The sequence below is a fragment of the Sciurus vulgaris genome, assembly GCF_902686455.1.
Source record: "Sciurus vulgaris genome assembly, chromosome: 4".
NCBI lineage: Eukaryota > Metazoa > Chordata > Mammalia > Rodentia > Sciuridae > Sciurus > Sciurus vulgaris.
The window spans coordinates 184,689,077-184,715,505 of NC_136464.1; the positions used below are offsets into that span (position 1 = coordinate 184,689,077).

General features: G+C 51.2%; 1 protein-coding gene across 1 annotated transcript in view; it reads right to left on the reverse strand.

The window, feature by feature from the left end:
* Window positions 1–26,429, reverse strand: part of COL4A1 (collagen type IV alpha 1 chain) — a 135,232-nt gene that overhangs the window by 12,848 nt on the left and 95,955 nt on the right. The window contains exons 23-45 of the mRNA XM_079138044.1: window positions 24,218–24,301; window positions 23,702–23,772; window positions 20,431–20,622; window positions 19,730–19,898; window positions 17,337–17,429; window positions 17,147–17,251; window positions 15,477–15,574; window positions 13,709–13,859; window positions 13,402–13,515; window positions 12,635–12,802; window positions 12,428–12,517; window positions 11,606–11,758; window positions 11,345–11,443; window positions 11,159–11,248; window positions 10,275–10,414; window positions 9,790–9,916; window positions 9,620–9,700; window positions 9,086–9,184; window positions 7,987–8,037; window positions 3,290–3,475; window positions 2,626–2,759; window positions 866–938; window positions 54–125 (exon numbers count right to left, since the gene is read on the reverse strand). Of these exons, the coding sequence (XP_078994170.1) occupies window positions 54–125; window positions 866–938; window positions 2,626–2,759; window positions 3,290–3,475; window positions 7,987–8,037; window positions 9,086–9,184; window positions 9,620–9,700; window positions 9,790–9,916; window positions 10,275–10,414; window positions 11,159–11,248; window positions 11,345–11,443; window positions 11,606–11,758; window positions 12,428–12,517; window positions 12,635–12,802; window positions 13,402–13,515; window positions 13,709–13,859; window positions 15,477–15,574; window positions 17,147–17,251; window positions 17,337–17,429; window positions 19,730–19,898; window positions 20,431–20,622; window positions 23,702–23,772; window positions 24,218–24,301 (2,640 nt within the window). The remainder of the gene's footprint in view (window positions 1–53; window positions 126–865; window positions 939–2,625; window positions 2,760–3,289; window positions 3,476–7,986; window positions 8,038–9,085; window positions 9,185–9,619; window positions 9,701–9,789; window positions 9,917–10,274; window positions 10,415–11,158; window positions 11,249–11,344; window positions 11,444–11,605; window positions 11,759–12,427; window positions 12,518–12,634; window positions 12,803–13,401; window positions 13,516–13,708; window positions 13,860–15,476; window positions 15,575–17,146; window positions 17,252–17,336; window positions 17,430–19,729; window positions 19,899–20,430; window positions 20,623–23,701; window positions 23,773–24,217; window positions 24,302–26,429) is intronic.

Sequence of the window (26,429 nt, forward strand, 5' to 3'; positions counted from 1 at the left end):
TTATGTGACCCCAAATCATCAGTAAGGTCCCACAAGCGCACACACCGTCCTACCTTTAGGGCCGGGGATCCCTTGATCTCCCTGATCTCCTTTCACTCCCTGGAGGCCGGGAAGACCCTTCTGACCTAGACAGAAGGAGGACACCATCTTTACACAGGGCTGAGAACCACACACAGATGTGTTACATGTACACACACACTACCCGCCCACACAGGCATGCAGATGTGCAGTGGTGTGTGTATGCACATATGCATACCTACACTGCATCCAAACACATATTCACGTACACATCCGCATACACACCATGAAAGTGTTTCCAAATAGACCCTTGAAGAAGACAAGAGTCTATTCCTATCAGCTGAAGCATTCAATGATACTCTCCTCTCTAGAACCAAAGGCCACACTTTTCCAAGCAGGAAACAAACTGCAACATGGTCACAACCAGAAAGGGGCATGTGACGCTGCTCATGGTGATTCACACATGGCTTCAAGTAGACCACAAGACACTCGCAGGCTGAGCGCTGTTTTTCACCTCATGTGTATCTGATTCAGCAGTAAAAGTGGCCTGGAATCCTGGAGCCACCCCACGAATGCTCACTGTTTAACACCTTAATAGACAAACGGGTGGCCCCACGCATGACTCCATTGAGATGCAAATGATAGCGGTGTACATGAGAAAATCAGAACGCTACTGCAGGATCATACAAACTGGGCCACTGCACAGAAAGCCCGTTTCTAATCTGCAGAGAACCAGAGCCCCTGCTGCCTGTTGCCCGTGTTTCAACACTGAATGCCAGTGCTAGGGAGCCTCCAAACAGCATCTGTTCAACAGTAAGACTGCAGGCTTCATCCTGTCCTGTCTTACCTTGAAATCCTGGAACTCCTGGAGGCCCCATATCACCCTTAGAACCTGTGATTCCAGGAGAGCCGCCAATGCCCTGGACATACAAAGAGAACGTCAGCTGGGATTGCTCAGACACACCGAGTCTCTCAAGTAACCCGGTAGTTGGAGAGCTGACATGGTGGATTTGAGAAGAAATGGCGCCCATGTTTTCTTAAAGGATGAAGCAAGAACGATGGGAACTCTGTGTGTGCCCACACAAAAGAGTGGAAACCGTGACGACCAGCTCCATCCCCGGGTGCCTTCTGCTTGTCATCGACACAGCAAGTTCCTCAGGAGCAGGGACAGTCTTGCACCTGCTGCCCACCCCAGCGTAATGCCATGAACAGAGTTGGAACTCCACAGACACTTGTCAGGGAAACATACCCACCCAGCACCAAACCACCCTTAAGACCAAAGGCTAGGACTTCTCCAGAATTAGCTCCATGTCATATCTGAAATCAATTCTAATTAAGTAAAAAAATTTAAAACACTAGAGAAGGATCATTTTCCTTTATAATATAGTGATATTAGTACACTTAATACACAAAAATTATCTTGTTACATCAATATATTATTCCTTTCCGCAGGCATAGATACAACATACAAAAAGTTGTATTATTTCTTACACAGTCTTTCTTTTCTACTTTATTTTAAAAGTATAATAACCAAAACATCATGCATAAATATGTATTTATATAAATATACACTCAAATTTATATACATGTGTATACAGAGGGCAGACACTGATTAGCACTAGGACTAGGGAGTATATTTCTATGTCACTGAGGAATAAAAGCAGGACTAGCTGAATACTTGACAAATTATCTATACTATGTCATGGAAAACTATAATACAGCAGTAAAGAACCTAAAATATATTCGGGCCCACATGCAGTGTGTGGCGGGCGTGTGTGCCCAGCCCGGAGGATGGAGAGCATTCAGCTGGGAGGACAGAGCAGGTAAAGGGACCCTTGCTACTCAGGCAGCCTGTTCTGCACAACTGGTGACAGTGCTTCACAGTCTACTGGGTGGGAAGTAACAGGGGACCCCTTTCCTCTGAGGAAGGGCCCTGATGCCTCTCACATGGCCCTGCTACAGAGGAGCCACAGGGAGAACCAGCGCTGACCCGGCAGAACCCGCGGGCTCCCGAAGACCTCCCATTCCCAACTCCCTGGACTCACTCCTTCCAAGTGCATGTTATAGAGAGAGACAGAAGCAGAGAGACAGAGAAGTGAAGAGACAGACGCAGAGATAAGATGGATCTACGCTAAGGCATCCATGTGGCCTCAACCAAGCATATGCCTTGTCCCTGGATGTGGTCAAGCTGAGGATCTAACCAAACACCAGGACTTTACTCAGAGTGTCCAGGCACCACAGGGGACACAAGTTAAACAACAATGACTCCCAGAACAACACTGGCTTGCTTTTTGCATGAAGTTTGTAAATAGATTGTAATTTAGGTTCTAAACTATAATTTGCAAAAACACAACCTTTCCCTTTTAATGGTGCTTATAAATAGATCATAAAAAATGGCATAATGGTTTCCTATTCTAGTGCCAATAAAGACATTGGCTACCAGCAAGAGAAGGAACTGATTTAGGGGCTAGGAAGCATCACACACATTTGTATATACAAACACACAGCAAGTACACACATATACATGTGATTTTTCTGTGAGCAGAACAGGCTTCTTTTCAAAAACAAACAAATACAACAACAACAGAAAACCAGCCCGTAACTCACCGGCATGCCCTGGAAGCCTGGATCTCCCTTGGGCCCTGGTACACCAGGTGCTCCTGGCCAGCCTGGATTTCCCTTGTCACCCTTCAGCCCATCAAGCCCAGGAAGCCCTGGAGGCCCCATGGGTCCCGGAAGCCCTAATGGGAGAGAAAAGGCACAAAATTAAGGCAGGAAGGTGCTATTACATGTCCCTGTCCCAGGGCTCTGGTGATGTCCCTCGACACAATCCCACAGATGGAGCAGCATGAGCCCTTGGGAAATAAAGGCAAGGCCCAGAAGAAAGGAGGGACGTGTACAATGCCAAGGTCTCCTGTCCAAAACACCCACAATCCTGGTGCCCGGGGCACCTACAGTACCACCGAAGAAGTTGGCATCCAGGTAGAAGGTGCTAGGACATTGTGTTGGTTTAAATCAAGCTCCCAGGCAGTATCTGCGTCAAGTCCTTTCCAGCAATTTCCTTTCTTGCATTTCCCTAATTACTTAAATTCCTTGACAGGATAGCAGAAAAACTTTGATCTAACAAGCCAAATATATAGCTTCAAGTTTTAGTAAATGCTGCAAATGTGTAGAAATCTCAATTAAGAATGTAACTGTTTCTTTTATATTAACTTCTTTCTGCAGATTCTGTCCCAGTCCCCAGCTCTGACACCTGGCGAAACACTCTTACCTGGCAGGCCAGGTTGTCCCTGAGGTCCTCGGTCCCCTTTGGGCCCCTCCACGGGGCGGCCAGGAGTGCCGGGTAAGCCTGGCTGTCCTTGGGGCCCCGGAGGACCCATGAATCCTTGCTCGCCTTTGGGTCCAGGAATTCCTGGACTCCCAGCTAATCCAGGGAAACCCACTTCTCCCTTTGAACCTAAACAACAAAAACAGTTTGAGATGGTGAAACGGAGACTGAGGTGCAGACGGGTAGGGAGGGCGGGGAATGCTTCCCGTTCTCTAGGTGACCCAGCAGCGCCCTAGGAGAAAAACTAACACACAGGCTGCTACCACGGCCCGGCTGCAAGGGAGAAGCTGGCGGCCTTCTCCACACATTCCAGGAGACGACTTCTGTGGCACAGGCTCCTGCGCACGTGAGCAACTGCCCTGCTAAGACAAAGGCTGTGCTGCCTGAAGGTGCAGGGATAAGCCCTGTTCCAGTCACGAACAGAGCACTGATGGGCCAGCAGAAGGGTGAGCGACTGACAGGAATGACAGGCTGAACCTCAAACTAACCACAGGCGGGACAGAGTCCAGACCAAGAGCAGGGACTGGCCCACGACACCTTTCCATGGGAAATGCAAGCCAGTCAGCAGCTCCAGAAAGCCGGCAGTGGAGGCCTGGGGACTGCGGGGCACCAGGGAGGCTGGGAAGCAGCAGAGGACTTTCCAGGGTGATAGGATGTGTTGCTATCCTGAATGCAATGCTTTCCTGGGTGTACCCATGCATCAAAACTTATCAAATGACAGCACTTCAAGTGCGTGTCGCTTAGTGCACATCAACAACACCTTAACAAAGCCACTTTTTAAGAATGAAGTAAGAGGTCATAGTTAAGAAAACAACACCTGTATGTTTACTTTTAAAAACATGCTACCCCAAACTTGCAAAAACACAACAGAAGTCTATGTTAAGTCAAAGTTACGCACATCATAAAGGGAATGTAACAGGGTCAAGAGCCCAGGAGAGCTTCTCTCGCCACCCTCCTGGCTGTTTCACAAGCCACACTGGAAACGCACGTGCGGCAGGGGATGACCACAGGGCCTGGGCCAGGAAGGACTCTGCCCTGCAGAACCAGCCCTTCTCTGTGCCCTTGCGAGGAAAGCGGGGCACCGCGCACTCAGAGGGGCTCGGCGTGGCTCTGATTCGCATCTCCCTAACTGCTCATGGTGTTGAACATGCTTGCATATTTCTTGGCCATTTGTGTTTCTCTCGAGAAGTATCTGTTTAGCTCATTTGTCCTTTTATTAATTGGGATTTTTTTGGTGTGTGCTGAGTTTTTTGGCGTTCTTTATATATTCTGGATATTGACCTCTGTCAGATGAGTAGCGGTGAAGGTTTTCTTCCATTCTGTAGGTTCTCTTGCCTAATGCCATTGTTTCCTTTGCTTTGCACCAGCTTTTTAATTTGATACTATCCCACTTACTAATTCTTGGCATTGTTTTCTGAGCTTTAGGGGTCCTATTGAGAAAGTCATGGTGTTGGCTGGGGCTAAAAGCTAGAATGTTGGCCCTATGTTTTCTTTTCAAGGACTTGTAGACGTTCTGATCTAATTCCTAGGTTTTTGATCCATTTTGAGTGAATTTTTGTGCAGGGTGAGAGATAAGGGTCTGGTTTCATTCTTCTACATATGAATAACCACTTTGCCAGCACCATTTGTTAAAACGTCTGTCTTTTCTCCAATGTATGATTTTGGTATCCTTTGTCAAGGATCAGATGACTCTCTGTGTGGGTTTGTCTATGTGTCTTCTATCTGTACCATTGGTCTGTGTGTCTTTTTATGCCAGTACCATGCAGTTTTTGTTTCTATAGCTCTGTAGTATAATTTGAAATCAGGTATTGTGATTCCTCCAGTATTGCTCTTTTGATTTAGGATTGCTTTGGCTATTCTGGGTCTTTCATTTTTTCCAAGTGAATTTTAGGACTGTCTTTTTTCCCCCCTAGTCTGTGAAGAATGTCATTAGTATTTTGATGGGGATTGCATTGAATCTGTATGCTGCTTTTGGTAACATGACTATTTTAACAATATTATTTCTGCCTATCCATGAACATGGGAAGTCTTTCTGTCTTCCTATGAAATAACTATAGAACACTGAAGAAAGAAATGGAACTTCTCCAATTGTTTGAGGTCTTTCTCCTCCTTGGCTTAATTTATTCCTACGTATGTTTTTTTAGGCTATTGTGAATAGAATTGTTGTCTTGATATCTTTCTTAGCAGATTCGGTGTTGGCATATAGAAAATTAATTTTGTATGTTGATTTTGTAACCTGCTACCTTGCTGAATTTGTCTATTAGCTCTAATAGTCTTCTGGTGGAGCATTTTGGATCCTCTAAGTATAGAATCATATCATTTGGAAACAGTGATAATTTGACTTCTTCCTTTCTAGTTTTAACCCTTTTATTTCCTTCTCTGGCCTAATTGCTATAGACAGAATTTCTAGTACTATTATTGAATAGGAGTGGTGACAGTGGACATCTTTGTCTTGTTCCTGATTTTAAAGGAAGAGCTCTCAGTCTCCCCCCATTCACTATGATGTTGGCTTTGTCTTTATCGTATTTTTAGCTTTTATGAGGTAAATTCCTTCTATCCTTAATTTCTTCAGTGTTTTTTTTTTTTCATGAATGTGTGCTGAATTTTGTCAAAGGCTTTTTCTGTATCTATTGAGATGGCTATGTGATTTTTGTCCTTAGTTCCATTTATGTGGTTAATTACATTTATTGATTTCCATATATCAACCCATCCTTGCATCCCTAAGATAAAACCAACTTGATCATGGAGTACAATCTTCTTCTTATGTTGAATACTGTTTGCTAATATTTTATTAAGGATTTTTGCATCTAAGTTCATCTTGGACTGCAGTTTTCTTTCTGTGATGTATCCTTGTCTAGTTTTGATAAGTGTAATACTAGCTTTGTAGAATGGATTTGGAAGTTTTCCACCCCTTTCCATTTCATGGAATAATCTGAGGAGCACTGGCATTACTTCTTTTATAAGGTTGGGTAGAATTCAACTGAGAAGTTACCTGGATTCTACGGCCTAAAATTTGGTCTGTGGTCTATTTTGGAAATTCTTGGGCTTTTCTGTTTTAGAAGGCTTGTTATTACTGCTTCTGTATCACTGCTAATTATTGGTTGGCTTAGGTTTTCTACCTCTTCTTGATTCAACTTTGGCAGGTAATATGTGCCTAGAAATGAATCCATTTCTTTTAGGTTGTCAAATTTAATGGAGTATGTTTTTAAAATAGTCCTGAATGATTCTCTGGATTTCTGTGATTGTGATTTCTGGATTTCTATTTCCTTTCACATCTCTAATTTTATTAATTTGGGTCTTCTTTTCCTCTTCGTTAGTTTGGCTAAGGGTTTATCAATCTTGTTTAACTTTTCAAAGAACCAACACTTCATTTCACTGATCCTTTGTATTTTTTTAATTAGAGAATTAATTCATTTTGCCTTGGTTCTTAATTATTTCCTTGATTCTACTGGTTTTGAAATTAGTTTGTTGTTTCTCAAGGGCATTGAGATGCATCCTCAGGTTGTTTATTGGGATCTTTCTGACTTTTTTAGTAGTCACTCATAGTTACCAGTTTTCCCCTCAGAACCACCTTCATGGTGTCCAGAGTTTCTGCTTATTGAATCACTATTCTCGTTTGATTCTAATTTTTTAAGAACTTTCTCCCCTGATTTCTTGTATCACTGATTCATCATTCAAAAGTGTACTGTTCAATCTCCAGGTATTTGTATACTTTCCGTAGGGTTTTATTTTTGGGTGGGGGATGCTAACTTCTGATTTCATTCCATTATGATCGGATAAGATGCCCTAACCATCAACAGACAAGAGAGGCCACATGGTGGGCGTCTCCCAGGACAGTATGGCAATGCTGGCTCTGAGCCCTGGGTTCCCACAGCAGCAGGCTGCCGAGTGGCCTCCCCCAGGCGGCTGCTGCCTCAGTTCTCCACTTGCAGGCTGAGAAACAGCAGTTTTCAAACCGTAGCTCTCTGTGCAGCTGCTGGCTGTGCTAAGCTGGGCTGCTTTTCTGTTCTTCAGGCTTTTCCATACCCAGTTTATTTGCGTGTTCTTCTCTCTGCTTGTGATATCACAGCCTCTGTGGTCGCCCAGCACTGCTGCCATGACTGGCTTGGCTCCAGCTCAATCTTTATTGCCCTTGTTCAATGCACCCAAGTTTCTGAGTCCCTGGGAGCTGCTGACTCTGGTATTAAACTTCAGTGAATTCCTTCTTCAACCACCTCACTGAGTAGTTCTGCTGCTTGAATCCCATGCCACAGAGCAACAGGGAAGGAGCCTTCCTCTAGACTGCCATCTCGTCTGCCCAAGATGTCTTCCACGTGTTATGCCCTGTCTTACCTTCACATAAACATGACCACTGCCAAGAAGGAGCCATTCTGATACTCTGATTACTTCCTAAGCACACAAACAATGGCTATTCCCCTCTACTGAATTCTCTACGATTAACTAAAACAGAGGAGAATTTTGGATAATTGGAATTCTGCACACCATTCCAGTCCATGAATAGGTGGTGAACCATGTGTTTCTGGCAGGACATTTGTCTTCACCTTGCTAAGGGAGTCAGGGCTGAGTCCCGCAGAGGCCCCCAGACAGGTACAGAGGAAGTGGCAGAGGTGGCTGATGGGGGAATGCTGAGAAAACACTACCTTTGTCTCCTTTGCTCCCTGGAAACCCTGGGAATCCTCTTCCTGGCAGACCTGTGGAATCAGAACAGAAAGCAGTCAGAACACAGGTGCAAACCAAGGCAGGCCCAGCTATCCTGACACACAAGTGTCCATGGAGTAGGTGGACTAGTTCAGAGTGATGTGACAGCAATGTTGTCACAAGACACCCTCAGTGGACATTTGAAATTTAGCACTTTTTCCTAAGGACCTTTCAGCTCAGAGCCTCAGAGGCATTTGGCAGAAATGATCTGTAAAAAGAGTATTTGCTTCCTGCTGTGCCTGGAGGTAAACAAACTGGCTTTGCTCAGATGGCCACCCAGCCAACTGCTCTCCTCCAAGGAGGTGGCAGAGCCCAAGAGGCATGGGGCAACAGATACGGGAAGGCAAAGGAGAGAACGGGCTCATGGGGAGACTTAAATGGGGGCAGGAGCCTGGAGCTATTGGTTCATGAAATACAGGAGAATGAACGTACATGAAGTAAATGTGAGGCAGAGAGGGTGGAAAGAGACAAGCCCACGGAAGAAGCCGACACTACGGCCCCAAGCCTCCGCCCTGCTCCGCCCCATCGCCCTGTGCAGGGGTGGCTGGCTTCAGTCCTGAGCTTACCCCCTTGCATAACACAGCACACGTGACTGCATGGTCACAGCGGTGGCTGGTGCTGTGTCCAAGCTGCAGCCCTCCATCAATGACAGGAGCAGATTCAGGGCCAAAAAACTGCTCAGATGGAAGAGATGTTGGGCAGAGGGGGACTGATGATGCTGGGCAAACGTGCTTTCGTTTCCATTCTGTTTTATCTTAACAAATACCAGGGAAATGGGGAAGGAGACCGTCCCACGGAGCATAGCTCTAAGCCGCCAGTGCTGACCTGGCCTCCCAGCCTCGCTACTGAGCCCTGGCCACTTCAGGCAGGTCCACAGGGACCTTCCTCATCTGATCCCGCCCCTGTGTCCACATCAGGGATCCAACAGTCATAAGGACCCACAGCAGAGGCACCAAGGGTCACCTGCTGTGTTCACGCAATGTGGTGCGAAGGTCTCCTTATGGACAACGCACACTCTGAGGGGAAGGGGACAGGACATACCTGGTTCACCCTTCTCTCCTGCCGATCCAGGAATTCCGTCACTGCCTGGCTCCCCTTTCTGTCCGGCTGGGCCTGTGGGGCCAGGCCTTCCAGGGAGACCTAGAGAAATTCCACAGTCACTCAGGGAACCTCTCCCAGCACCTGGTCTGCATGCAAACTGTGCCTTCAAACGTCCCAAGGACACTCCCTCCTGGGCATACTCCAAGTCCCTGAGGTCCATTCTGATGACCTTTAGAGGGGACCCTCTGTGCTGCCAGCAACACATGACCTGACCCTCAGGCACCAGCGCACACGGGGAGAAGATGCTTAGAGACTGGTCCTCGTGCCTGACAAGCAGTCAGCCTTGGAAAGACCCTGCCGGACCCCAGACTCGATGCTCATCTGGGAAATGGAGGGGTAGGAACAGCCAGCACTAGGCCCACAGCAGCACCCTGGGCCCAGTTCACGCTGGGATGGGAGCTCCCTGCAGCTGCAGCTCCCACACCTGGTGCTCTTCTCCACATGCCCCATCTAGTCCTGGGGAGGGGTCTCTACCTGCTTCTCCTTTGACACCAGGGATGCCGTCCAGTCCTGGGAGGCCTTTGTCACCCTTCTCCCCAGGCAACCCAGGGCTTCCTGCAAAAACACAAAATTCCAGAAAGACCCGTAAGTCTGTGTGCACCGTTTGTGAACCGCCCACTTAGGAGGAGGCCCTGGCCACCTACCTGGATAGCCAACGCTTCCTGGAGACCCCTTCGGGCCTGGAGATCCCGGCATTCCTGGAATCCCAGTGCTGCCCTTCTCTCCCTTCTCTCCAGGGCTTCCCGGGAACCCGGCTGCCCCCTGGTCTCCCTGCAAGGTGAAAGGAGGCCTGCTCACTTTGTGTCTGTAGGCACCTCTGGACAGTAGAGCACACTGTGGGCAGTAACTGCTGCACAGCAGTGATATTTCCACACTTCTCACCAAAGAACCAAAGTCTGCTTCTGAAGAAAGAGGCAGAACTTATGGGCGAAAGAGTAAGTCCTCGCCACCCACCGCCCCTTCTGAGAACTGGCCACCTTCCCCTCTCAATGAGCTTCTAGATTCCTCCTTGGGGAGGGAGCAGCAGCTTCCAGCACCCTGGGAAGTACCACGTGCTATGATGCACTGGCTCTGAGCCTGTTAATGAAAACCCAGAAACATTTCTGGGCAGATGGTTGAAGCCAGTTACCTTGTCGCCAGGCCGCCCAGGAATCCCGATGCCAGGCAGACCCGCCTGCCCCTTCTCTCCTTTCGCCCCTTTCTCTCCAGGTAAGCCGGGGACACCCTGTGGGCCGGGGATGCCAGGCACGCCCTTCTCTCCAGGTGTTCCTGTAACACACACAGTAGCAACCTGAGTGAGAGCAGCCCACAAGCAGCCACAAGAGGCAAAAGATGTCACCTGGTCACTAAACCGCCAGTAAGCCACTTGCTACTGCACCCAGGTCACAGCAGAGACAAACTGGGAAACGCTACTGTGATCTTGGAAGACCATCATTTTACACAGAGGGCAAACTGCTTACAATACTTAACCAATTGCACAAAAACTGCTTTTACGTGTTTATCATATAACCAACACTCCTTCACCCGAACCGGAGCGGTGCGGGCGCAGGGTGCATGGTCACGTGTGTCAGTACCAGCTCACTTATTCACAGGCATAGGGAGGAGGCAGGAGCCCTGCAAAGACGTGGCAGAAGGGCGCCCCCTCTGCCCGCTCTGAGACACCCAGACAGCCCACCTGCTCTCCACGCTCCCCTTCCCCAAGTCCCTGCAGGCACTGGTGGACCAGCGTGGAGAGCCAGATGTCCCCCAGGGAGCCGCCAGCCCAGCAGCCACATCGCTCCCAGATGATGCACAGGCGAGCATGGTGGTCCAGGCTTTGCTCGTTACTGCGATGGTCTTTTTAGCAAGGGTCATGGTGTTAGCCACACGCCCCGCCCTAGGCAGGAGGCATCCAGGACTGAGGAAGTGAACTGACGTAAAAGCGTGGCCATGGGGTCACGCCCGGCAGGAGCCTCTGCAGACGTGCCACCTGCCCGCCCCGGGTGTGCTGGCCCAGGTGCGAGCCCAGCTTACCCGGCAAGCCCATTCCACCGACTGATCCTTTTGGTCCAGGGAGTCCTGGAGCCCCTGGTGTTCCACTTACACCAGGGTCACCCTTAGGCCCTAGAGAAACAAAGAGAAAAGTCAAACAGGTTAACACGTATGAGAAGGGCAGGCTACAGGACCCTGGCCATGCTGTGAGCCCGAGCTCCAACCCACCTGGTTGTCCAGGGTGTCCTGCCTGCCCATCCTTCCCGGGCACTCCTGGCGTTCCAGGGTCTCCTGGGGATCCTTTATCACCAGTGGGTCCAATTTGTCCTACACATCACAGAAAAAAAATAATGAGGACCCGTGTTTGTTTAGAAGGAAATACACTGTAGGAACACAGGGGGGTTGATCTCATTTATGGAGAAACAAATACCCCCCACCTGGGTGGACACAGGGCCACACCTTTGTACTAAAGGCTTTCTTCTCACGTACCTTTTTCTCCTTGGTCTCCCTTCTGTCCCTTCATGCTGCCCATGTCCACTTTATCCATGGACCCCGGCTTTCCAGGGAGCCCAACATCCCCTTTATCGCCTTTGAAACCTGGGTCTCCCCTGGGTCCTGAGGAGCCCGGGAAGCCGTGATCTCCTGCAGAGGAGGGAAGCACCCGGTGAGGTCTGGCCGGCCTTCCTGTTCCCCCAGCTGGGCACAGCAACGAAGAGGATGGGAAAGAACTAAGACCCGTCCAAAAGTGACACTGGGTGGCAGGTACCAGAGTCACATGGGGGAATCTGACCCCAGGGAAATGAACAATGAAGCCCATTTGGAAACTCTGTTATTTGCTAATAATTCTAATATATGCCACTTGGCTAATTAGTTTAGATGATTCCGTGTCTTTAATACCTGTTCAGAGTGCCCCTCAGTTCTTGACAAAATTATAGAACAGGGATTTCCCCGTTCTATTAAAAAAATGTCCTTTTTTGTTTGTTTCACACATAAAGTCAGTTTCTTTTTTAAAAATTATTTTGAAACAATTTTAAATAATGAGAAATAAAATTAGGACTTGAAAAGAAGTCAGGTTTGTCTGACTAAAGACTCCACTATGTCTCAAGGAAGGAATCCACCCTGAAGGCAGGCCCTACTCTCCCCCAGACCCGGAGCCCAAGACTCAGCCACCCCGAGAGGTGTCCCCCAGCCTAGCTCAGTCTGCCACACTTCCTTCATCTGCCTGAAACAGGATCAGGATCTACAGCAAGAAGCCATCCCAAGATGCTCAAGAAGGAGATGGGGGCTGTTAGGGGTTTCCAGCTTCCCTACCTTTTTCTCCAGGTAATCCTGGGGCGCCCGCAGGTCCTGGTGAGCCCGGCTGCCCTGGAGTTCCCATGACACCCATTTCTCCCTTCGGACCTGTGATCGAAAGGAAGGCCCATGAACATTTCTCCACATGGATCATGGACAGCATGTGCTACGAAAGGAGAGGTGAGACCTGCTCCCTCAGCATCAATCCAGTCAGAAGCCACCCACCTGGGAACCCTGGAATTCCAGGCGTGCCCTGCTGTCCGGGAAGGCCAGGCAGCCCTGACTGTCCTGTTAGGCCGGGAAGTCCTTGAGCCCCTTTGTCTCCTTTAGGGCCAGGCATGTCGAGTCCCGGGAATCCAGGGAAACCTTTCTCTCCTTTGACTCCGGGAGGACCTGTGGTTGGGTAGAGTACAGGGAACTTTTAGAATCCAGTGCTGACCCTCCTTTCTGAAGGAAGCACATGAGCAAGCCATCAAGGCCTGCATGACACCAGCGTCTGGGGTCCCCAGGGCAGTCAGTGGTAAATGATGTCCTGAGAGAAGAGGCCACCCCTTCCTGCCTCAGTGTCACCTGAGGCCCACTGCCCAGGCCAGCTGTCCCTGCAAGCTTTGCCCTATTCCCCCACTCCACCATCTTCCAGGGTGGTTACTGCAAAGACAAAGGCAGCTGGACATGGGCTCAGCTCACACTTCCAGCCACTTATTGATTAAGCCTGCTATGCAAAGGTCACGTGGAGACGTCGTTTGAAAAAGAACTGAAGTCATTGAGTATGCAATTAAGAGATCTCTTTGACACGTAAACTAATCTCAAAAGAAGGAAGAAATAGATATCTATGACTATGTTTAAGCAAAAAACCAAACCACTTCGCAACTAGAATTTCCTTTCCTCCTTCACATGTGAGACTGTTACTCCCTAAATGGCGACTGCAGCGTCAGCACTGTCTCCCGGCCCACTGTGCTTGAAAGAGAACATTCAAGAGAAGGGCACGTCACCTGATGACCCTGGTGGTCCCTGCCCTCCAGGTGGGCCCATAACTCCAGGGGGGCCTATTCCTGGTGCTCCCGGTGGTCCTGCTGGGCCTTGTGCTCCAGGAGGCCCTGGGTCACCTGGAGGGGAATAATCATGAATAAATGGGGGCTACAGCACATCCAATACCACATGCAGGCCGCCTGCCCAACAGCACCACCCAGAACCTAGGATCTTCATCACCATTCACACACATGGACTGAGCACCTAGCAGGGGCTCTGGGTGACCACAGTCCTGGTCCTCAGCACAGTCCAGACTCGGGGGCAAGTTACCTCTGATCCCCTGAAGCCCAGGTGGGCCAATCGCCCCGTGTTCTCCAGGAACGCCTGGTCCCCCGACGCTGCCCTTCTCCCCGGGTGTGCCAGGAATGCCAGGAAGGCCTGGCAGCCCCTTGAGCCCTGGCAGGCCCACGCCAGGCTCTCCCTGAAAGTCACCACAGCACGAGAAGCAGATAAGTCGGCAGCGTCAACACTGTGCCCAGTCAGCAGTTTGGGGGACCACTCGACGGATGAGGCCAGTGTGTGGGCAAGAACAATGCCCATTCACTGCTCGCATGGTTCACGAAGCTTCGCCAGGCCTGTTATTTCCCGTGGACCTCCCCCCAGGTCCCCATGCAGGTGACCATTGTTTCCATTTACAAAGGAGGACCATCGAGACGCTGCACCAGGTCTTCTGGCCCACGTGGCCCCCTGGCTCCGCCACCCTGGACCTGTGATGAGGAGCTGACCCTAAGTAGCCGACAAAACCCACGATGACCTATGACTGATGCATGGACATCTTCTGAAGAGCTGGCCACTTCCAGAGCGGGTCCAGGACTCCACTCATCAGCGTCTTATAGGCCTTCACAGCAAATTAAACATGCAGGACTACCGCACGGATCAGGGACTTTGACAAAGATGATTACAAATAAGGGAAGTATTTTTGTAGGTCCGAGGGTGCATTCAAGACCAAGGTGCAGGTGGACGTTAAGCCACAGTGCCCAACAGAGCCACTCGAGGCGCAACCTACAGGACTGTTTGGACATCGTGGGCCTTGGCAGCTTCCCCATGTCTGGAAGGAAGCTCCCTAAAGGGAAGGATGTCCATCTCAGGCTTCTTGAAAAATTCAGTATTTTGGGTCAAAAGCAAATCCTTCCCTGAGCCCACTCAGGGCTGCTTAAGTTAAGGGCTTCGGATGTGTGAGGCCGTTCACATGCCACTGTGGTCAACTAACTGCTCAATCTGCTTGGCATGGTCCAGACAAACTCAGAGGTATCTCAGCCACGGCTGCTCAGAACGGGGATGCACAGTGCTGGATGCTTCCCCGGGTGAAGGGCCCAGGTCACACTGAGGCACGGCTGCCTCTGCACACCTGCTTTCCCCAGGCTGGCTCCACCAGGGTGCAGGTCTCCCAGCAACCATGGCCCTTTTCCCTGCCCTGTACCAGTGCCTTCTAGCAATTTCCCTTCAGGTCTTACATGATCACAATGCCTTCCCTTGCTGAGAGGACTCCAAGCCTGGGCAAGCTGGCTGAAGAAGGATATCTGAGAGCAAGGAGACTGCAGCCACATTGGACCTCACCCAGCAGCAGCCTGGGGAGGGGTCTCCTGCTGTGGCACTGGGGGTGGAGGGTGCTCTTTTGTCTGGAGGATAGAATCTAGGGCTGCTGCACTCACAGCCCCCCCAGGCACAGGGTGGCCCCCACAGCCAGAAGGTGCACAGTGCTTTGGCTGGGAACCCTGCTTCTCTGGCTTCTTGTAGGACAGTCACTCTCAAACAGCTTCACCTGCCACTCATCACAAGAAGCACATTTTACCTGAGACCTGCGTAGCCCAGGCAAGAAGCTGTCTTAAAACTGAAATGTTCCATAAAATTGAAACAAATGATTTCCCGCAAAGACCTCCTCCATGTGTTATGTGCTCTGATATTTTCTATTCTACTCTGTCATTAAAACTAAAAATCCTGCTGGGCCAACTGTCCTGAGGTTAATAACACCATTCAAAGTGTCCAATTAGTAACAGGAGAGGGACAAACCGCAACCCGGGAAATGCTCGGCACCCACCTTTTGGCCCTGCAAACCTGGGCTGCCAGGTAAGCCATTAAATCCCGGGCGACCTGGATTCCCAGGAGGTCCCACGTCTCCAGGTAAGCCATCGACACCTGTGTGAAAGTGAAGAAAATCATCACAGCCCTATGGCCTCTCCCTGCCCTTCACTTCCTTCCCAAGTGCCCAAATGCACCTGGGCTGACTGAGCTGGCCAATGACCCTGAAGCCTTGGGAGGAGGCCCTCAGGGGGAGGGGAGGCCACCGGCCACGGGTGCAGGACATGCAGCCACTCCCAGCCCCGGGGCCCTGTCTCCTGCCTTCTTCTCAAGGCCCCTCCTGTCCCTTTGCTCTCCTCTCCTCTAATCCATCTTTCCTGTCCTACTTGTCCAAAATAAAGCAGACAGGCACTGCACCCCAGGGAGGCCTGAGGACTCTGACCCAAGGTATGGCATGGGCGGGGCAGCTCCACTGACCCCCTGGAAGCATAGCCGGAAGCTCCAGCCCAGACCCATCACGGCTGCGTTTCAACAAGAGCCCTTGGTGCTCAGTCACACTACAGCTTGAGAAGCTCTGCAGACCCCTGGCTGGAATGAGGCTGCGGCCACACCAGGGCCCCTGAAACACCTGACGACTATCTGGGCCTCACCGCAGGGGTTCCAGTGGCCTTCTCCCAGCTGGCTATGTGGCACTGGGGGCTGGCTAGCTCTGGCTTACAGCTCTCACATGCAGCATGAAGTCTGTGGCTTTCAGCTCAATCACACTTGGTGGGGGACAGGACACACAGTAGGACTGGTGGCCAGTGGCCCTAACCACCCACCCAGTATCCATGTCCAAAGAAATTCCTTCTGTGTGGGCAAGGGGCCTCTAATCAAGAAGACCCACCACGGCGACCACTGTATGGTGCTCACGGGGAAGAGGAGCCTTAGCACTGACCCCCTGCCCTGTCTCTTTCTTTCAAGACAGGGTCTCACTAAGTTGCCAAGGGTGGATGCAAGCGTATCATTCTCCTGCCTCAGGCTCCTGAGGAGTGGGCTTGCAGCTGTGCACCACCACACTGGGCTAGGATTTGCCTTCTTGAGCTGCCCTTTAAGCCTGAAGACAGAGCCCCTGAGCATGGGTTGGCTGCATGGCCTCTGGAGAAAGAGGCAGCTCTTCTCCAAGAATGGCAGTCTGGGGGAGACTGAAGGCGGGACTCCCTCCTCACAGTTTTGAGGAGGAGGTCCTGCGCCAGCATCCTGTGGGGACCCCTCAGAACAAAGCTTCCCACGGTTCCCTGCACCCCACTCCCAGGCCATCCCTCTGCCTCGCAAGCCCACCTAGCACAGGGTTAGGACTCTGCTGTCTGCACTTGCAGGGAGACCCCCGTGGATGGCGGGTTTTAAACCAACAGAGCGGGTGGCTCTGTCCACCTGGCAACACACCCTCTCGAGCCAGCTCCTTCCCAAGAAGACCCCCCAGGAGAGGCGACTTCCCGCATGAGCGTTGGGATCGCCATCCTCAGAGCCCCACTAGCATCAGGTGCCAACTCTGGGCATCCCGGGGGCTGCTGCTTCCTCTCCCCAGAGACTCATGCCAGGTAGAAAACAGACACCCCTCTGATGCTACTGATTGGCAGAGAAGCAGACAAGGCCCCACGGCCCACGTGGGCCTGCGGCCAGAGCACTGAGCACTCAGGACAGGCTTACCTTTGGGTCCAGGAGGCCCAGGAAATCCAATCCCCGGCTGGCCCACAGAGCCCTTCTCGCCTGGGAGGCCTGGCCGTCCAGGGGTTCCAGGGAAGCCTCGGTCACCTGCAGGGAAGGAGACCAAGGGTTAGCACAAGAAAAACATGAAGCGCCCCCACTGTGAGCAGATGAGCTGCAACTGGAACAGTACCTTGGGGTCCTGGGAAGCCTGGGGATCCCGGTAGTCCTTCTGCTCCTGGGGGGCCAGGTAAGGGAACCACCTTTCCCGCTTCACCCTTTGGACCTGAAGATAAAGAGCAAAGCATTAAGACGTGACTGGTGACTGCTGCACCCCAGCCTCAGGCACACAGGCACCCTGCACAACCAAAGGAAGACACTCCATCTTTCCCATCCCTTTCCTTCATGTTCCTAAACTCTTCCAAAGAGAGCTGCTTCTCTTCCCAGAACACGTGTTCCAATGACCACGATGTGTTTGACACAGGAATTCTGCAAGAGTTTCAAATCACAGCCTCACATGAAAAGTCGCAAAATCTTCCTTGACAAAAAAGTGAAGTGGCCCTGGATCCTTTCTTAATTAGTTTGTCTCAAGAACCAAAATACTGCCTGTTCTTGCTCTTCATCAGACAGATTCGGCCTCAGTCGCTTTCAGATTGGCCTAAATTCTGCTCAGAGGGTAGTGTTTGTCTACACAGCATGGCAAGTGGGCATGGCAAGTGGGTGGTTGTGTATCATCCACCGCTTGCAGCAATGTGGGGGGAGTTCTGGGCTCCCAGGAACAGCCAGGACCACCCTCTACCTCAGGTCCAGGCCCAGCCCCATGTTGGGCCAGGAGATCTACTGGGGGTCGATGGGCTGTCAGAAAAGCAGCAGGGGATCCCTCCAGGCACATGCAGGAACCCCTTCCCCACAGGAATTCCAGGAAAGTGAAATAACAGGGTGTCTCTTGCTACACTGTGGAGGGTGACGGGCTTCAGCACACAATTGCTACGGGTGACAGCGCAGGAGTCAGGTTTTAAGGATCACCAAGTACATATGGCCCTGGGGAATCAAAAGTCAGCTTCTAGGGTCTAGATGGCAAGGAATGCTCCGGAATGTACACCAGCGGCCAGCAACACTGGACACCCTCTTCAGGAACCTCTTCCCTACTGCCTGGATCTACTTTTAAGTACCTGGTCTGATTTCTCAATGGATGTTGCTGGTCAAAAAGAAAGTCCAACTCCTTTTTGTAGCTGTGAAAGTTGGCAGATGCTACTAGCCTGAAGCGCACAGGATTTGGTGGGTCCAGAATAAGGAGTCATGGGAAAAGAGCAGGAGATGAGACCACAGGTCCCTCCGCTGGCTCCCTGGGGTCCCTCTAGTAACCCCAGTACTTCCCTGCCTTCGCTGCTTCCGCTGGAGTTGGGAAAGACATCTCTGGGATGCTCACTTAACAAAGAACCAGCTGGGTGTTTTGACAGTCAGTGTCCAACCACCAGCAGAGCATGGAGTGGCAGGGCCTGCCCTCGCCTCCAGACTCCATCAAGACGCAATGCTGGAGCCTTGGAACCGGTGCTGTGTTGTACCAGGGGAACAACATCCCTCGTGGGGACAGGAGTTGGCGCAGTCAAGGCTAGACAGGAGGCTAGTGACAGACTCCGCAGAGAGAGCAAGAAGGGCAGGGAGCAGTGGCTCCCACCCGGTCCTTGTTGCTATTCTGATCAGCCTGTAGTCACCACCATGTCGTTCAAGCTCACTAGTCACACATTTTCAATCACCCTGAATCCTCAGTTAGCAACTTTAAAAACTTCCTGGTAATGCAGCATCCCTGCCTCCTCCACGCACACGCCACTCCAACCTCCACCCCTCTCCTTCCAAGGTTGGCTGGGGAAGGGTATGCATGTGTCTCCTGGAATCGCGTCCGACTCATAAATCCCCAAGTGCCTCTCTGTGCAAGGCGAGGCCTGCACCTCTTTCCCCAGGGTCCTGAGAGTAACCAGATCAGGGCCACAGAGAGCAGAAGAAGACATGAGAAGCCACGTGGAGTCCTTGCTGGGGTCTCTCTGACAAACCCCAGGCCTGGGAGCACAGGGCAGGACCAAGTCTATCCTTCCACCCTCTTGCCAACACCCAGCACAGTGCCTGGCACATTAACCATTCAAAGAACAGTCATCCAATGATTGAAACCAAATCGGAATTAAACAGCAATCAGGCCCTGGGGCTGCTGTGGCATTAGCCAACTGCACAGCCATTGGTACAGTTAGGAGTGCATTGCTTGGGTGATACAGAAGCCAAAATGAACAGAAATAAGATTAAAAAAACTGACCTTGTGTTTTGATTAGCTCAACATAAAAGGCTGACTTTAGCTGGTACATACCTACACTTATTTATAAGGAAATCCATCCATAACTTCAGGTTCTTTTCGACCCAACACCTTACCTGGCCCGTTTCATATATGAAGAAATGAAGTACAGAAAAGCTTGAAAAGGGGCTTGCCTGGGTCACACCCCTCTTTCTGGAGGAATTAAATCCAGGTATGCTCCTGTCTGTCCAAGCCCAGTGTCTTTGTGTATCTTGAAGTTGTACCTGGAGGGTCTCAAGCCTCACCTGGCAGGCCGGGGGACCCCGGGCTTCCAGGAAAGCCTGCTTGTCCTTTGTCACCAATGGGGCCAATAGGACCAAAGCCCGGAGGCCCAGGGGGGCCGATGTCACCACGGCTGCCGGGGAAGCCAGGTCCTCCAGGGGGGCCACGTTCTCCCTTCAATCCTACGGAGCCCTGATGGGACAAGAGGAAAAGAGTGTCACAAGCACTGCCAGCCGCACCCAGCACTCTGGTCTGCGCTGAGCCGGAGCAGAGTTGGAGTGGCTTGCGCTGCTCGCTACCCCCATGAGGCAACCTGCAGTTAACGAGTGAAAGTGGCAATTCCTTCCTAAGCCAGGCAGTCACCACCCCAAACCCTGCAGAAGGGACACTCGGCAGGGCAGAGAGCTGCACCCCCCATCTTCCATCAAATAACGACATCAACTCTTAACTTCACAATCAGCCTTCCAAAGGAAAGAGACAGCAAAACACACCTATTCAGTCCCCAAAAGTCAGAAGGGACTCCTCGGTCACCACCTGGCTATTCGATGTGATTCCATCAACCCCTAGCTCACACACTTAGCTGGTTCAGGAGCCATGGAATAAATTCATGTACGTCGGTCACCATCCAAATGAAAACATGCAGCTATGATGTCAATGATTAATGTCTCTGTTCTTTGCAGATCCACATTGGTGAAATGTATGTTGAATTTGGAAGTAAACATACCGGGGAGCCTTTGGGGCCAGGAAGACCTGGATGGCCATCTCTTCCGGGGGTCCCTGCTCTCCCTGGCATGCCAGGCTGTCCTGGAAAACCGGGGTCTCCTTTGTCGCCTTTGAGTCGTATGTCGAAATAAATCTCTCCAGGCTCTCCCTTGGCTCCTGGCTGGCCTATCAGGCCGGGTGCACCTTGTGGTCCCTACAAGAACAAAGTGTTGTGATGCCATAGAAGACCCATTTGCAGGACACACCAACACTCAGTCAGCCACAGAGTTAGGAAGCCACCTTTATGAAAAACTGTCACACACTTAGCTCTTGCTGCCCATGTTCCAGAAGGGAGCCATCAGCTCTGCAATGGAGCCCTGGTCTGCCTTACTGGTTGCAGTTTTCCTAAACCCATTAGAGTCTTGGGTATTCCAAAGAGACCAGATGGGATGGGGCACGGTGGGATGTCACTGGCACCCAGCTCTCGGAACATTCTGGTGTAACTTTCTTTCCCCTTATGACTGTCAACCCTTCATGACAATGTTTTAGCAACTGTTGGAGGCACCTATATGTGGCTCCTGAGCCCCAAACGAGAGCAATGGCTTCTGACAGTGCTGTAGTGTCAACGGGTTGGGGACAGTCATTGTTCTCTCTGTCTGGGCACTATTGGAGTTGCACAGGTTTCCGTTTGTGTTCACACCCTGGATTCCGGAAGAGATAAGGACTGCCAGGGCACCAGTGAGGGGAAACGGGGAAGTGAGACGGGTCAGCTCGGAAATGAGTTATTTTAAGAAGTTATTTGGACTTTCCCAAGACTCTCCCAAGAGACGCACTCTAGAACATTTTCAGTTCCTGGAAAGTTGAGTCTGCAAAGCAGGTCCACACCCACCATGGAGCCCTGGCTCACGGGGACAATGGCAGAGGTTCCACACAATTGTCCCGACTCTCAGGCTGAGAATGGCACCGGTAGGCTCCCTGCCCCTCTTGCACAATTCCTATGACTTTGGTTCCTTCTCATAAACTCTTCCGAAGGTTCTCAGATGCGAATCACACACGTGCACACACCTCTACGTGCACTGATCCACATGAGGCGCTGAAGACCACAGACAGACTCTTACAACCTCTGGATTTTAAAAATGACTATCACTGTCGCCTGCCACCACGTGTCAGGGCCTGTGTGAACATCTCTACCCTGACCACAACTCTACAAGGAAAGCTGAAACTGCGAGCTCACAGAGGAGGGAGTGGACACTCAGAGACAACAGGCCACGTCGCCACGGCCTGGCCAACCTGGGGTTCACAGCCTGAACAGGCAGACCTACGATTTGGCAAGGAATGCTGCCTTTTATTCTAACGATGGAGACCTTGTCACTCTACTGAGGGAGAAGTCTGGACTTTTTCCTAAGTGACACTGGTGACCCTAGGGCATCCCCTGTGATCTTAGGCACAGAACATCTTGATTCTGAACTGCTCCAGGGCCTTTCGATCCACATCCCTTAAGATGGATGCTGGGAAATCAAATGCTGCCTTGAAAGCTTCGCGGAGGCTGCACTGACCGAGGGACGTTCGCCTGTACTTTCTGCTTCAGACAGGGCGGGCAGGGGAGTGGGGGCAGCTCCTTTCCATAGGACGCCCCAGAGACCAGAAACCTGCTGGGGCCCAGGGGCGAATCGGCTCACTCGCATCATCATCCCTTTCCAGAACCCAACACTCGGCTTTCAAAAGAAAACCACCCAGAAACGCCATCTAAATCCAGAGGAAAACCAGGGCATTTCACCATGGTCCACTGCCGTCTCCGCCGCAGGGCGCGGGTTCACGGGTCGCTTTTAGCTTCCAGCCAAACTCAAAATATGCGGACCTCAATTTTGAGCTGGTTAAACCAGGAGCTGTGATGTAGCCTCAAATTGAGGGAAATGACTATCTTTCGAGTTATTGGCTTATTAATCTGCCTTTAGAGGCCTTCCCACTATGGAAAGAAAGGAATGCCCACGAAGCAGTGTGGGCCTGGGCGCTGCTGCAGTTTCTCTGTTCTCTGCTTCACCGTGATGCTCTAAACCTGGCTTCTCACTTGCCTCTATCCTCTTCTTCCATTTTTATTAGATCTAGGGGCTAAGGCTGGGCATCTGGCCTGGATTCCAGCCGGGTCTGAGGCAGGAAGCCCACCAGGAAATTCACTCAGATAAAGGCAGATGGACAGAGGTTAAAAGATCCTTTTCTGTTCCCTTCAAAGTCCTTCCAACTTTGATCCCTGCTACAGTCAGTTATTTGAACTTCTCGTTTATTTAGAAATATTTTAAACAATTGCAACTTCTAACTCAGCTCCCCAGGCACCAGAGAAATTCTGGAAAGCAGAAGCCCAGGATCTCACATCAAAAGGAGAAGCCCCTGCAGAATTCCAGCTGTTTCTCTCCTGTTCCAGCTCACTTCTGCCCTGTCCTTCCTATAGCAATGTTTCCACCAATAGCTAAATAAAACTAAAAATTTTAAAGCACCACATCAGAAGATGAGAAGGCCAGGGATTTGATTCTCAATTTCAGACAAAAAGAAAAACGGAATGAAAGGTTTTAGAGAAACGGGCTATATTGCTTGCAAAGCCCAGCAGCACCAAGGGAGCAGAAGGGGCCCCACGCCCCCAGGTCTGCAGGCCTCAAAGCAGCACTGATAGGCATGATAAAAACATGTGCTCCATGTCTGAGATGATTCTTTTCTCCTCTGTGTGATGACTTATTTTAAAACAAACTAGAAAGGCTAAGCCAGTATTGTATTTAACTGAAAGGTTTCAAGTTGATTTGATTGAGATGTCTCTTAAAATTTTTTTAAAAAGCATCTATATAGCAGATGTTGGTAAAAGGAAGTCTCAATATACAGATCTGTAAAAAGAAGAGTGAAAGATATTTCAAATCCCTAGGAGAAAATGGCCAGTTTTCCTCCATCCTTCCACAGACGTCCCTGGTGGGCCCTGAGGTCACGTGGTGGCACAGGAGAGAGAGCTTGGCTCTGCAACGTGCTGCCTGCATGACTCTGGGACCCTCTGACTCAGGGTCCAAGGCCTGTGGGAAGGACCAGATCACAGTGGCGGCAGCGGGGTCCGCGGGGTCGGGGGCGGCGGGCGACGTGCTTCTGCATGCAGCAGGCTCCCTGCTCAGGCTCCACCTGAGTGCCACTCCAGCACCCCCGTGGCCGCTCTTCACCAGCCCCACGGGGCACAGAAGCCACAGATGCAGAAGCGCGTGGCCCAGCTGGTTTGCAAGGGGGCACTTGCAGAGGGTGTGAACCCAGACAGGTTTGCTTACAGGCAATCCTTCAAGACCGTCCCTGCCGGGTAGACCTCTGTCGCCCTTGGCCCCTGGCTGTCCCGGGAAACCTTTCAAAAGAGACAAGAGCACAGCATCCATGAGACAATTCTTCTAAACTTCTTTTACCCGAGATTCAATAGCATAAAAGTCTTCATACAAAGTGGGCGGGCATTTGAAGAACGTCCAGAGAGCAATCATTAAAACACAGATTGAGCTCAGAGGGGGACCTGAGCCGCCTGTGCCAACGGTGGAGGCAGGAGGGCTGCGGTGTGCCACTGCCCTCAACCAGGGATCCAGGGGCGCAGAGTGAGCAAGCCTTGTGCCAGGCCCCTTCTGCTAGGGAGCATGGGTAGCAGGCCTCTGGTTGCTGGTTGTGCACCATCCTGGACGAGGCTCACGCTCTCCTTGCTGTGCTTCTGCTTTGCAGGAGAGCAGGGCTCTGGTGGGGCTGTCCCCAGGAGCACCACGCACGGGGAACAGTTCTGACCTGCTCCTTTCATGCCTGGCCCTTACCGATCTCTCCTGGGGGACCCTGTGGCCCGGGCGGCCCTCGAAGTTCTTCTGTGTCGCAGAAGGGGCAGCTCTCTCCTTTCTGACCTACAGAAGGAAGCAAAGGTGCCTGTGAGTGGCGGGGAGCAGGAAGCCCTGCAGTGTGAGGGATGGGAAAGGCGTCACTGTCACACGGAGGCTCTGCCCATCAGCAGCAGCCCTCCAGCACACCCAGCTAGTGGTGAACCCTGCGTTTCAGGGGTTCCTCCCACCATGGCTAACGCCCATTGTCCCTAGCACTTGCTGTGTGACCCTGTTGCATGTCTAGTGAGGCCTCATCCTTCTCTAGGCACAAGGAAAGGGGCTGAGCACCAAGAAGCAATGCAGGGAGCCAGGCCTGCCTACGGCCCTGGAAGACTTGACCACTGTGACTCCATCTCTCATCCCAGGCTCCCACCCCTTACTCTCTGATTTCATGTTCTTTATTGCACAGGAGTGAAGGTCCATGGACTTCCTCGCTGATTGAGGGGGTCACTGGGAGGAAGCAGCTGCAGAAGCAGGAACAAGTATCTAAACTGGTGCCAAAGACATGAGGACAGCTCAGAGCCCAGAAAGTGAGAGGAGGCCTCTGCTTTGAGCATCTCAGTCTCTTGAGTCATGATCTGCAAACTAAGCTCGAAGGCCTTCTGGTGTCTTAGAGATAACCGTGTCTTAAATCCTCACTGTCTGGCTTCCAGGGACATCTGGCTTCCAGGCATGAGGAAGCAGGAATGCTGTGGAGGATGCCACCTAGGGCGCACCCAGAGGCCCACCCACACCACCCTGCCTCACCCTGACTGGCAGCCTTGGGCATGGCTGAAGCCCATCCACTCCAGCAGCCCATGCCAGACATGGGAACAGGTTCCACGGGCCAGCCCACCTCCTGGAGTGTGCGGGACACACATGGTGTTGTCCTGTATCTTCCCAGGAGACAGAACAGGGACTCATGGTGGGATGGACACCAGGCAGCTGGCTATGGACGCAGCTTAATTCCGGGCATCGTGGGACTCCATGGGTGTCCCCTCTCCCACGGCTAGAGGTCAGGGGAGAAACCAGACCAGGCAGGCCAACAACGCCGTACCGGAGTACAGAGACATTGGGAAGAAAAATGTCCTTCCTAGGATTCCAGGGATGAATAAGTGAGATTTCAGGGTAAAGAACATGGGTCATTGGATGTCCTAAAACGGAATGGCAAATCTCAGAAAATAGGAAACACCTGGCAATGAGAGGAGCCCCCAAAAGGGAAGGACAAGCAGATTCTAACTGGAGCCCAACTTCTAAGCTCATGTCCCTGCAGGCTCTGCAATCTACAAGGCCACCAGGATCCCACGATGTGGGCTGCAGCTAGCTGTTCCCATGCAGTGTTATGTTTTAGGCTTTTGAAGACCAAAAATTCTTTACAATCCAAAGCCAGAAGTGGTACCCAAGGGGGTGGATTTTACAGGACAGCCTCCTGTTCTGCTCGTGGGTTAATAGGCATATAAACATCGGAATGCCATTGTTCATTCCACTTTAAGACCAGACTGTCAATGCTGGGACAATCCACCTCTGTTCTCCAGATTTCTGAAGAGATAATGCATATCCTGTGTTGACGTTACAGCAGACACTTGAAAGGGCTAAAGATAAAATTAACAGCCAAGAGTAGCAAGGAAAGGCAGTCAATCCATCAACAGCAGATGCACTCACACTGATCTTACGCAAAGGCGGCTTGGGGGCGCTGAGCATTCCCTGAACAGATCTGTCACTGGGATTACAGGAAGTACGTGCGTCCTTGGAAAATGATACTAACAAACTTTGAACTGAAAGATTACAGTATCTGTTTGAGAGCCTGGCCCATGGGCAGCGCCTGCAGTGGCAAGGCAGACTTCCTAGGCCACAGAAAGGGTCCAGAACAATAACCTGGCCTTCAGGGATAAGTCTGAATGCCAAGCTCCTGGGCCACGAATCTCCCACAAACACTCAGCAGCAATCTCAACTGAGTCGGAGGAAGACGCTTATTCTGGGAATGAATTTCCAGGAGAGTTTCACATCTACCTACACTGCACCCTGACTCCAAAACCTGAGCAAGCCTGTAGGGAGAGAAAATGAGCTACACAAACACAATCGTCATTTCTCTAATTAAAAGGAAACAAATTGTGGCGACGGTTGTGGCTCAGTGGTAGAGTGAGGCAGTGTGGGGCACTGGGCTGGATCCTTA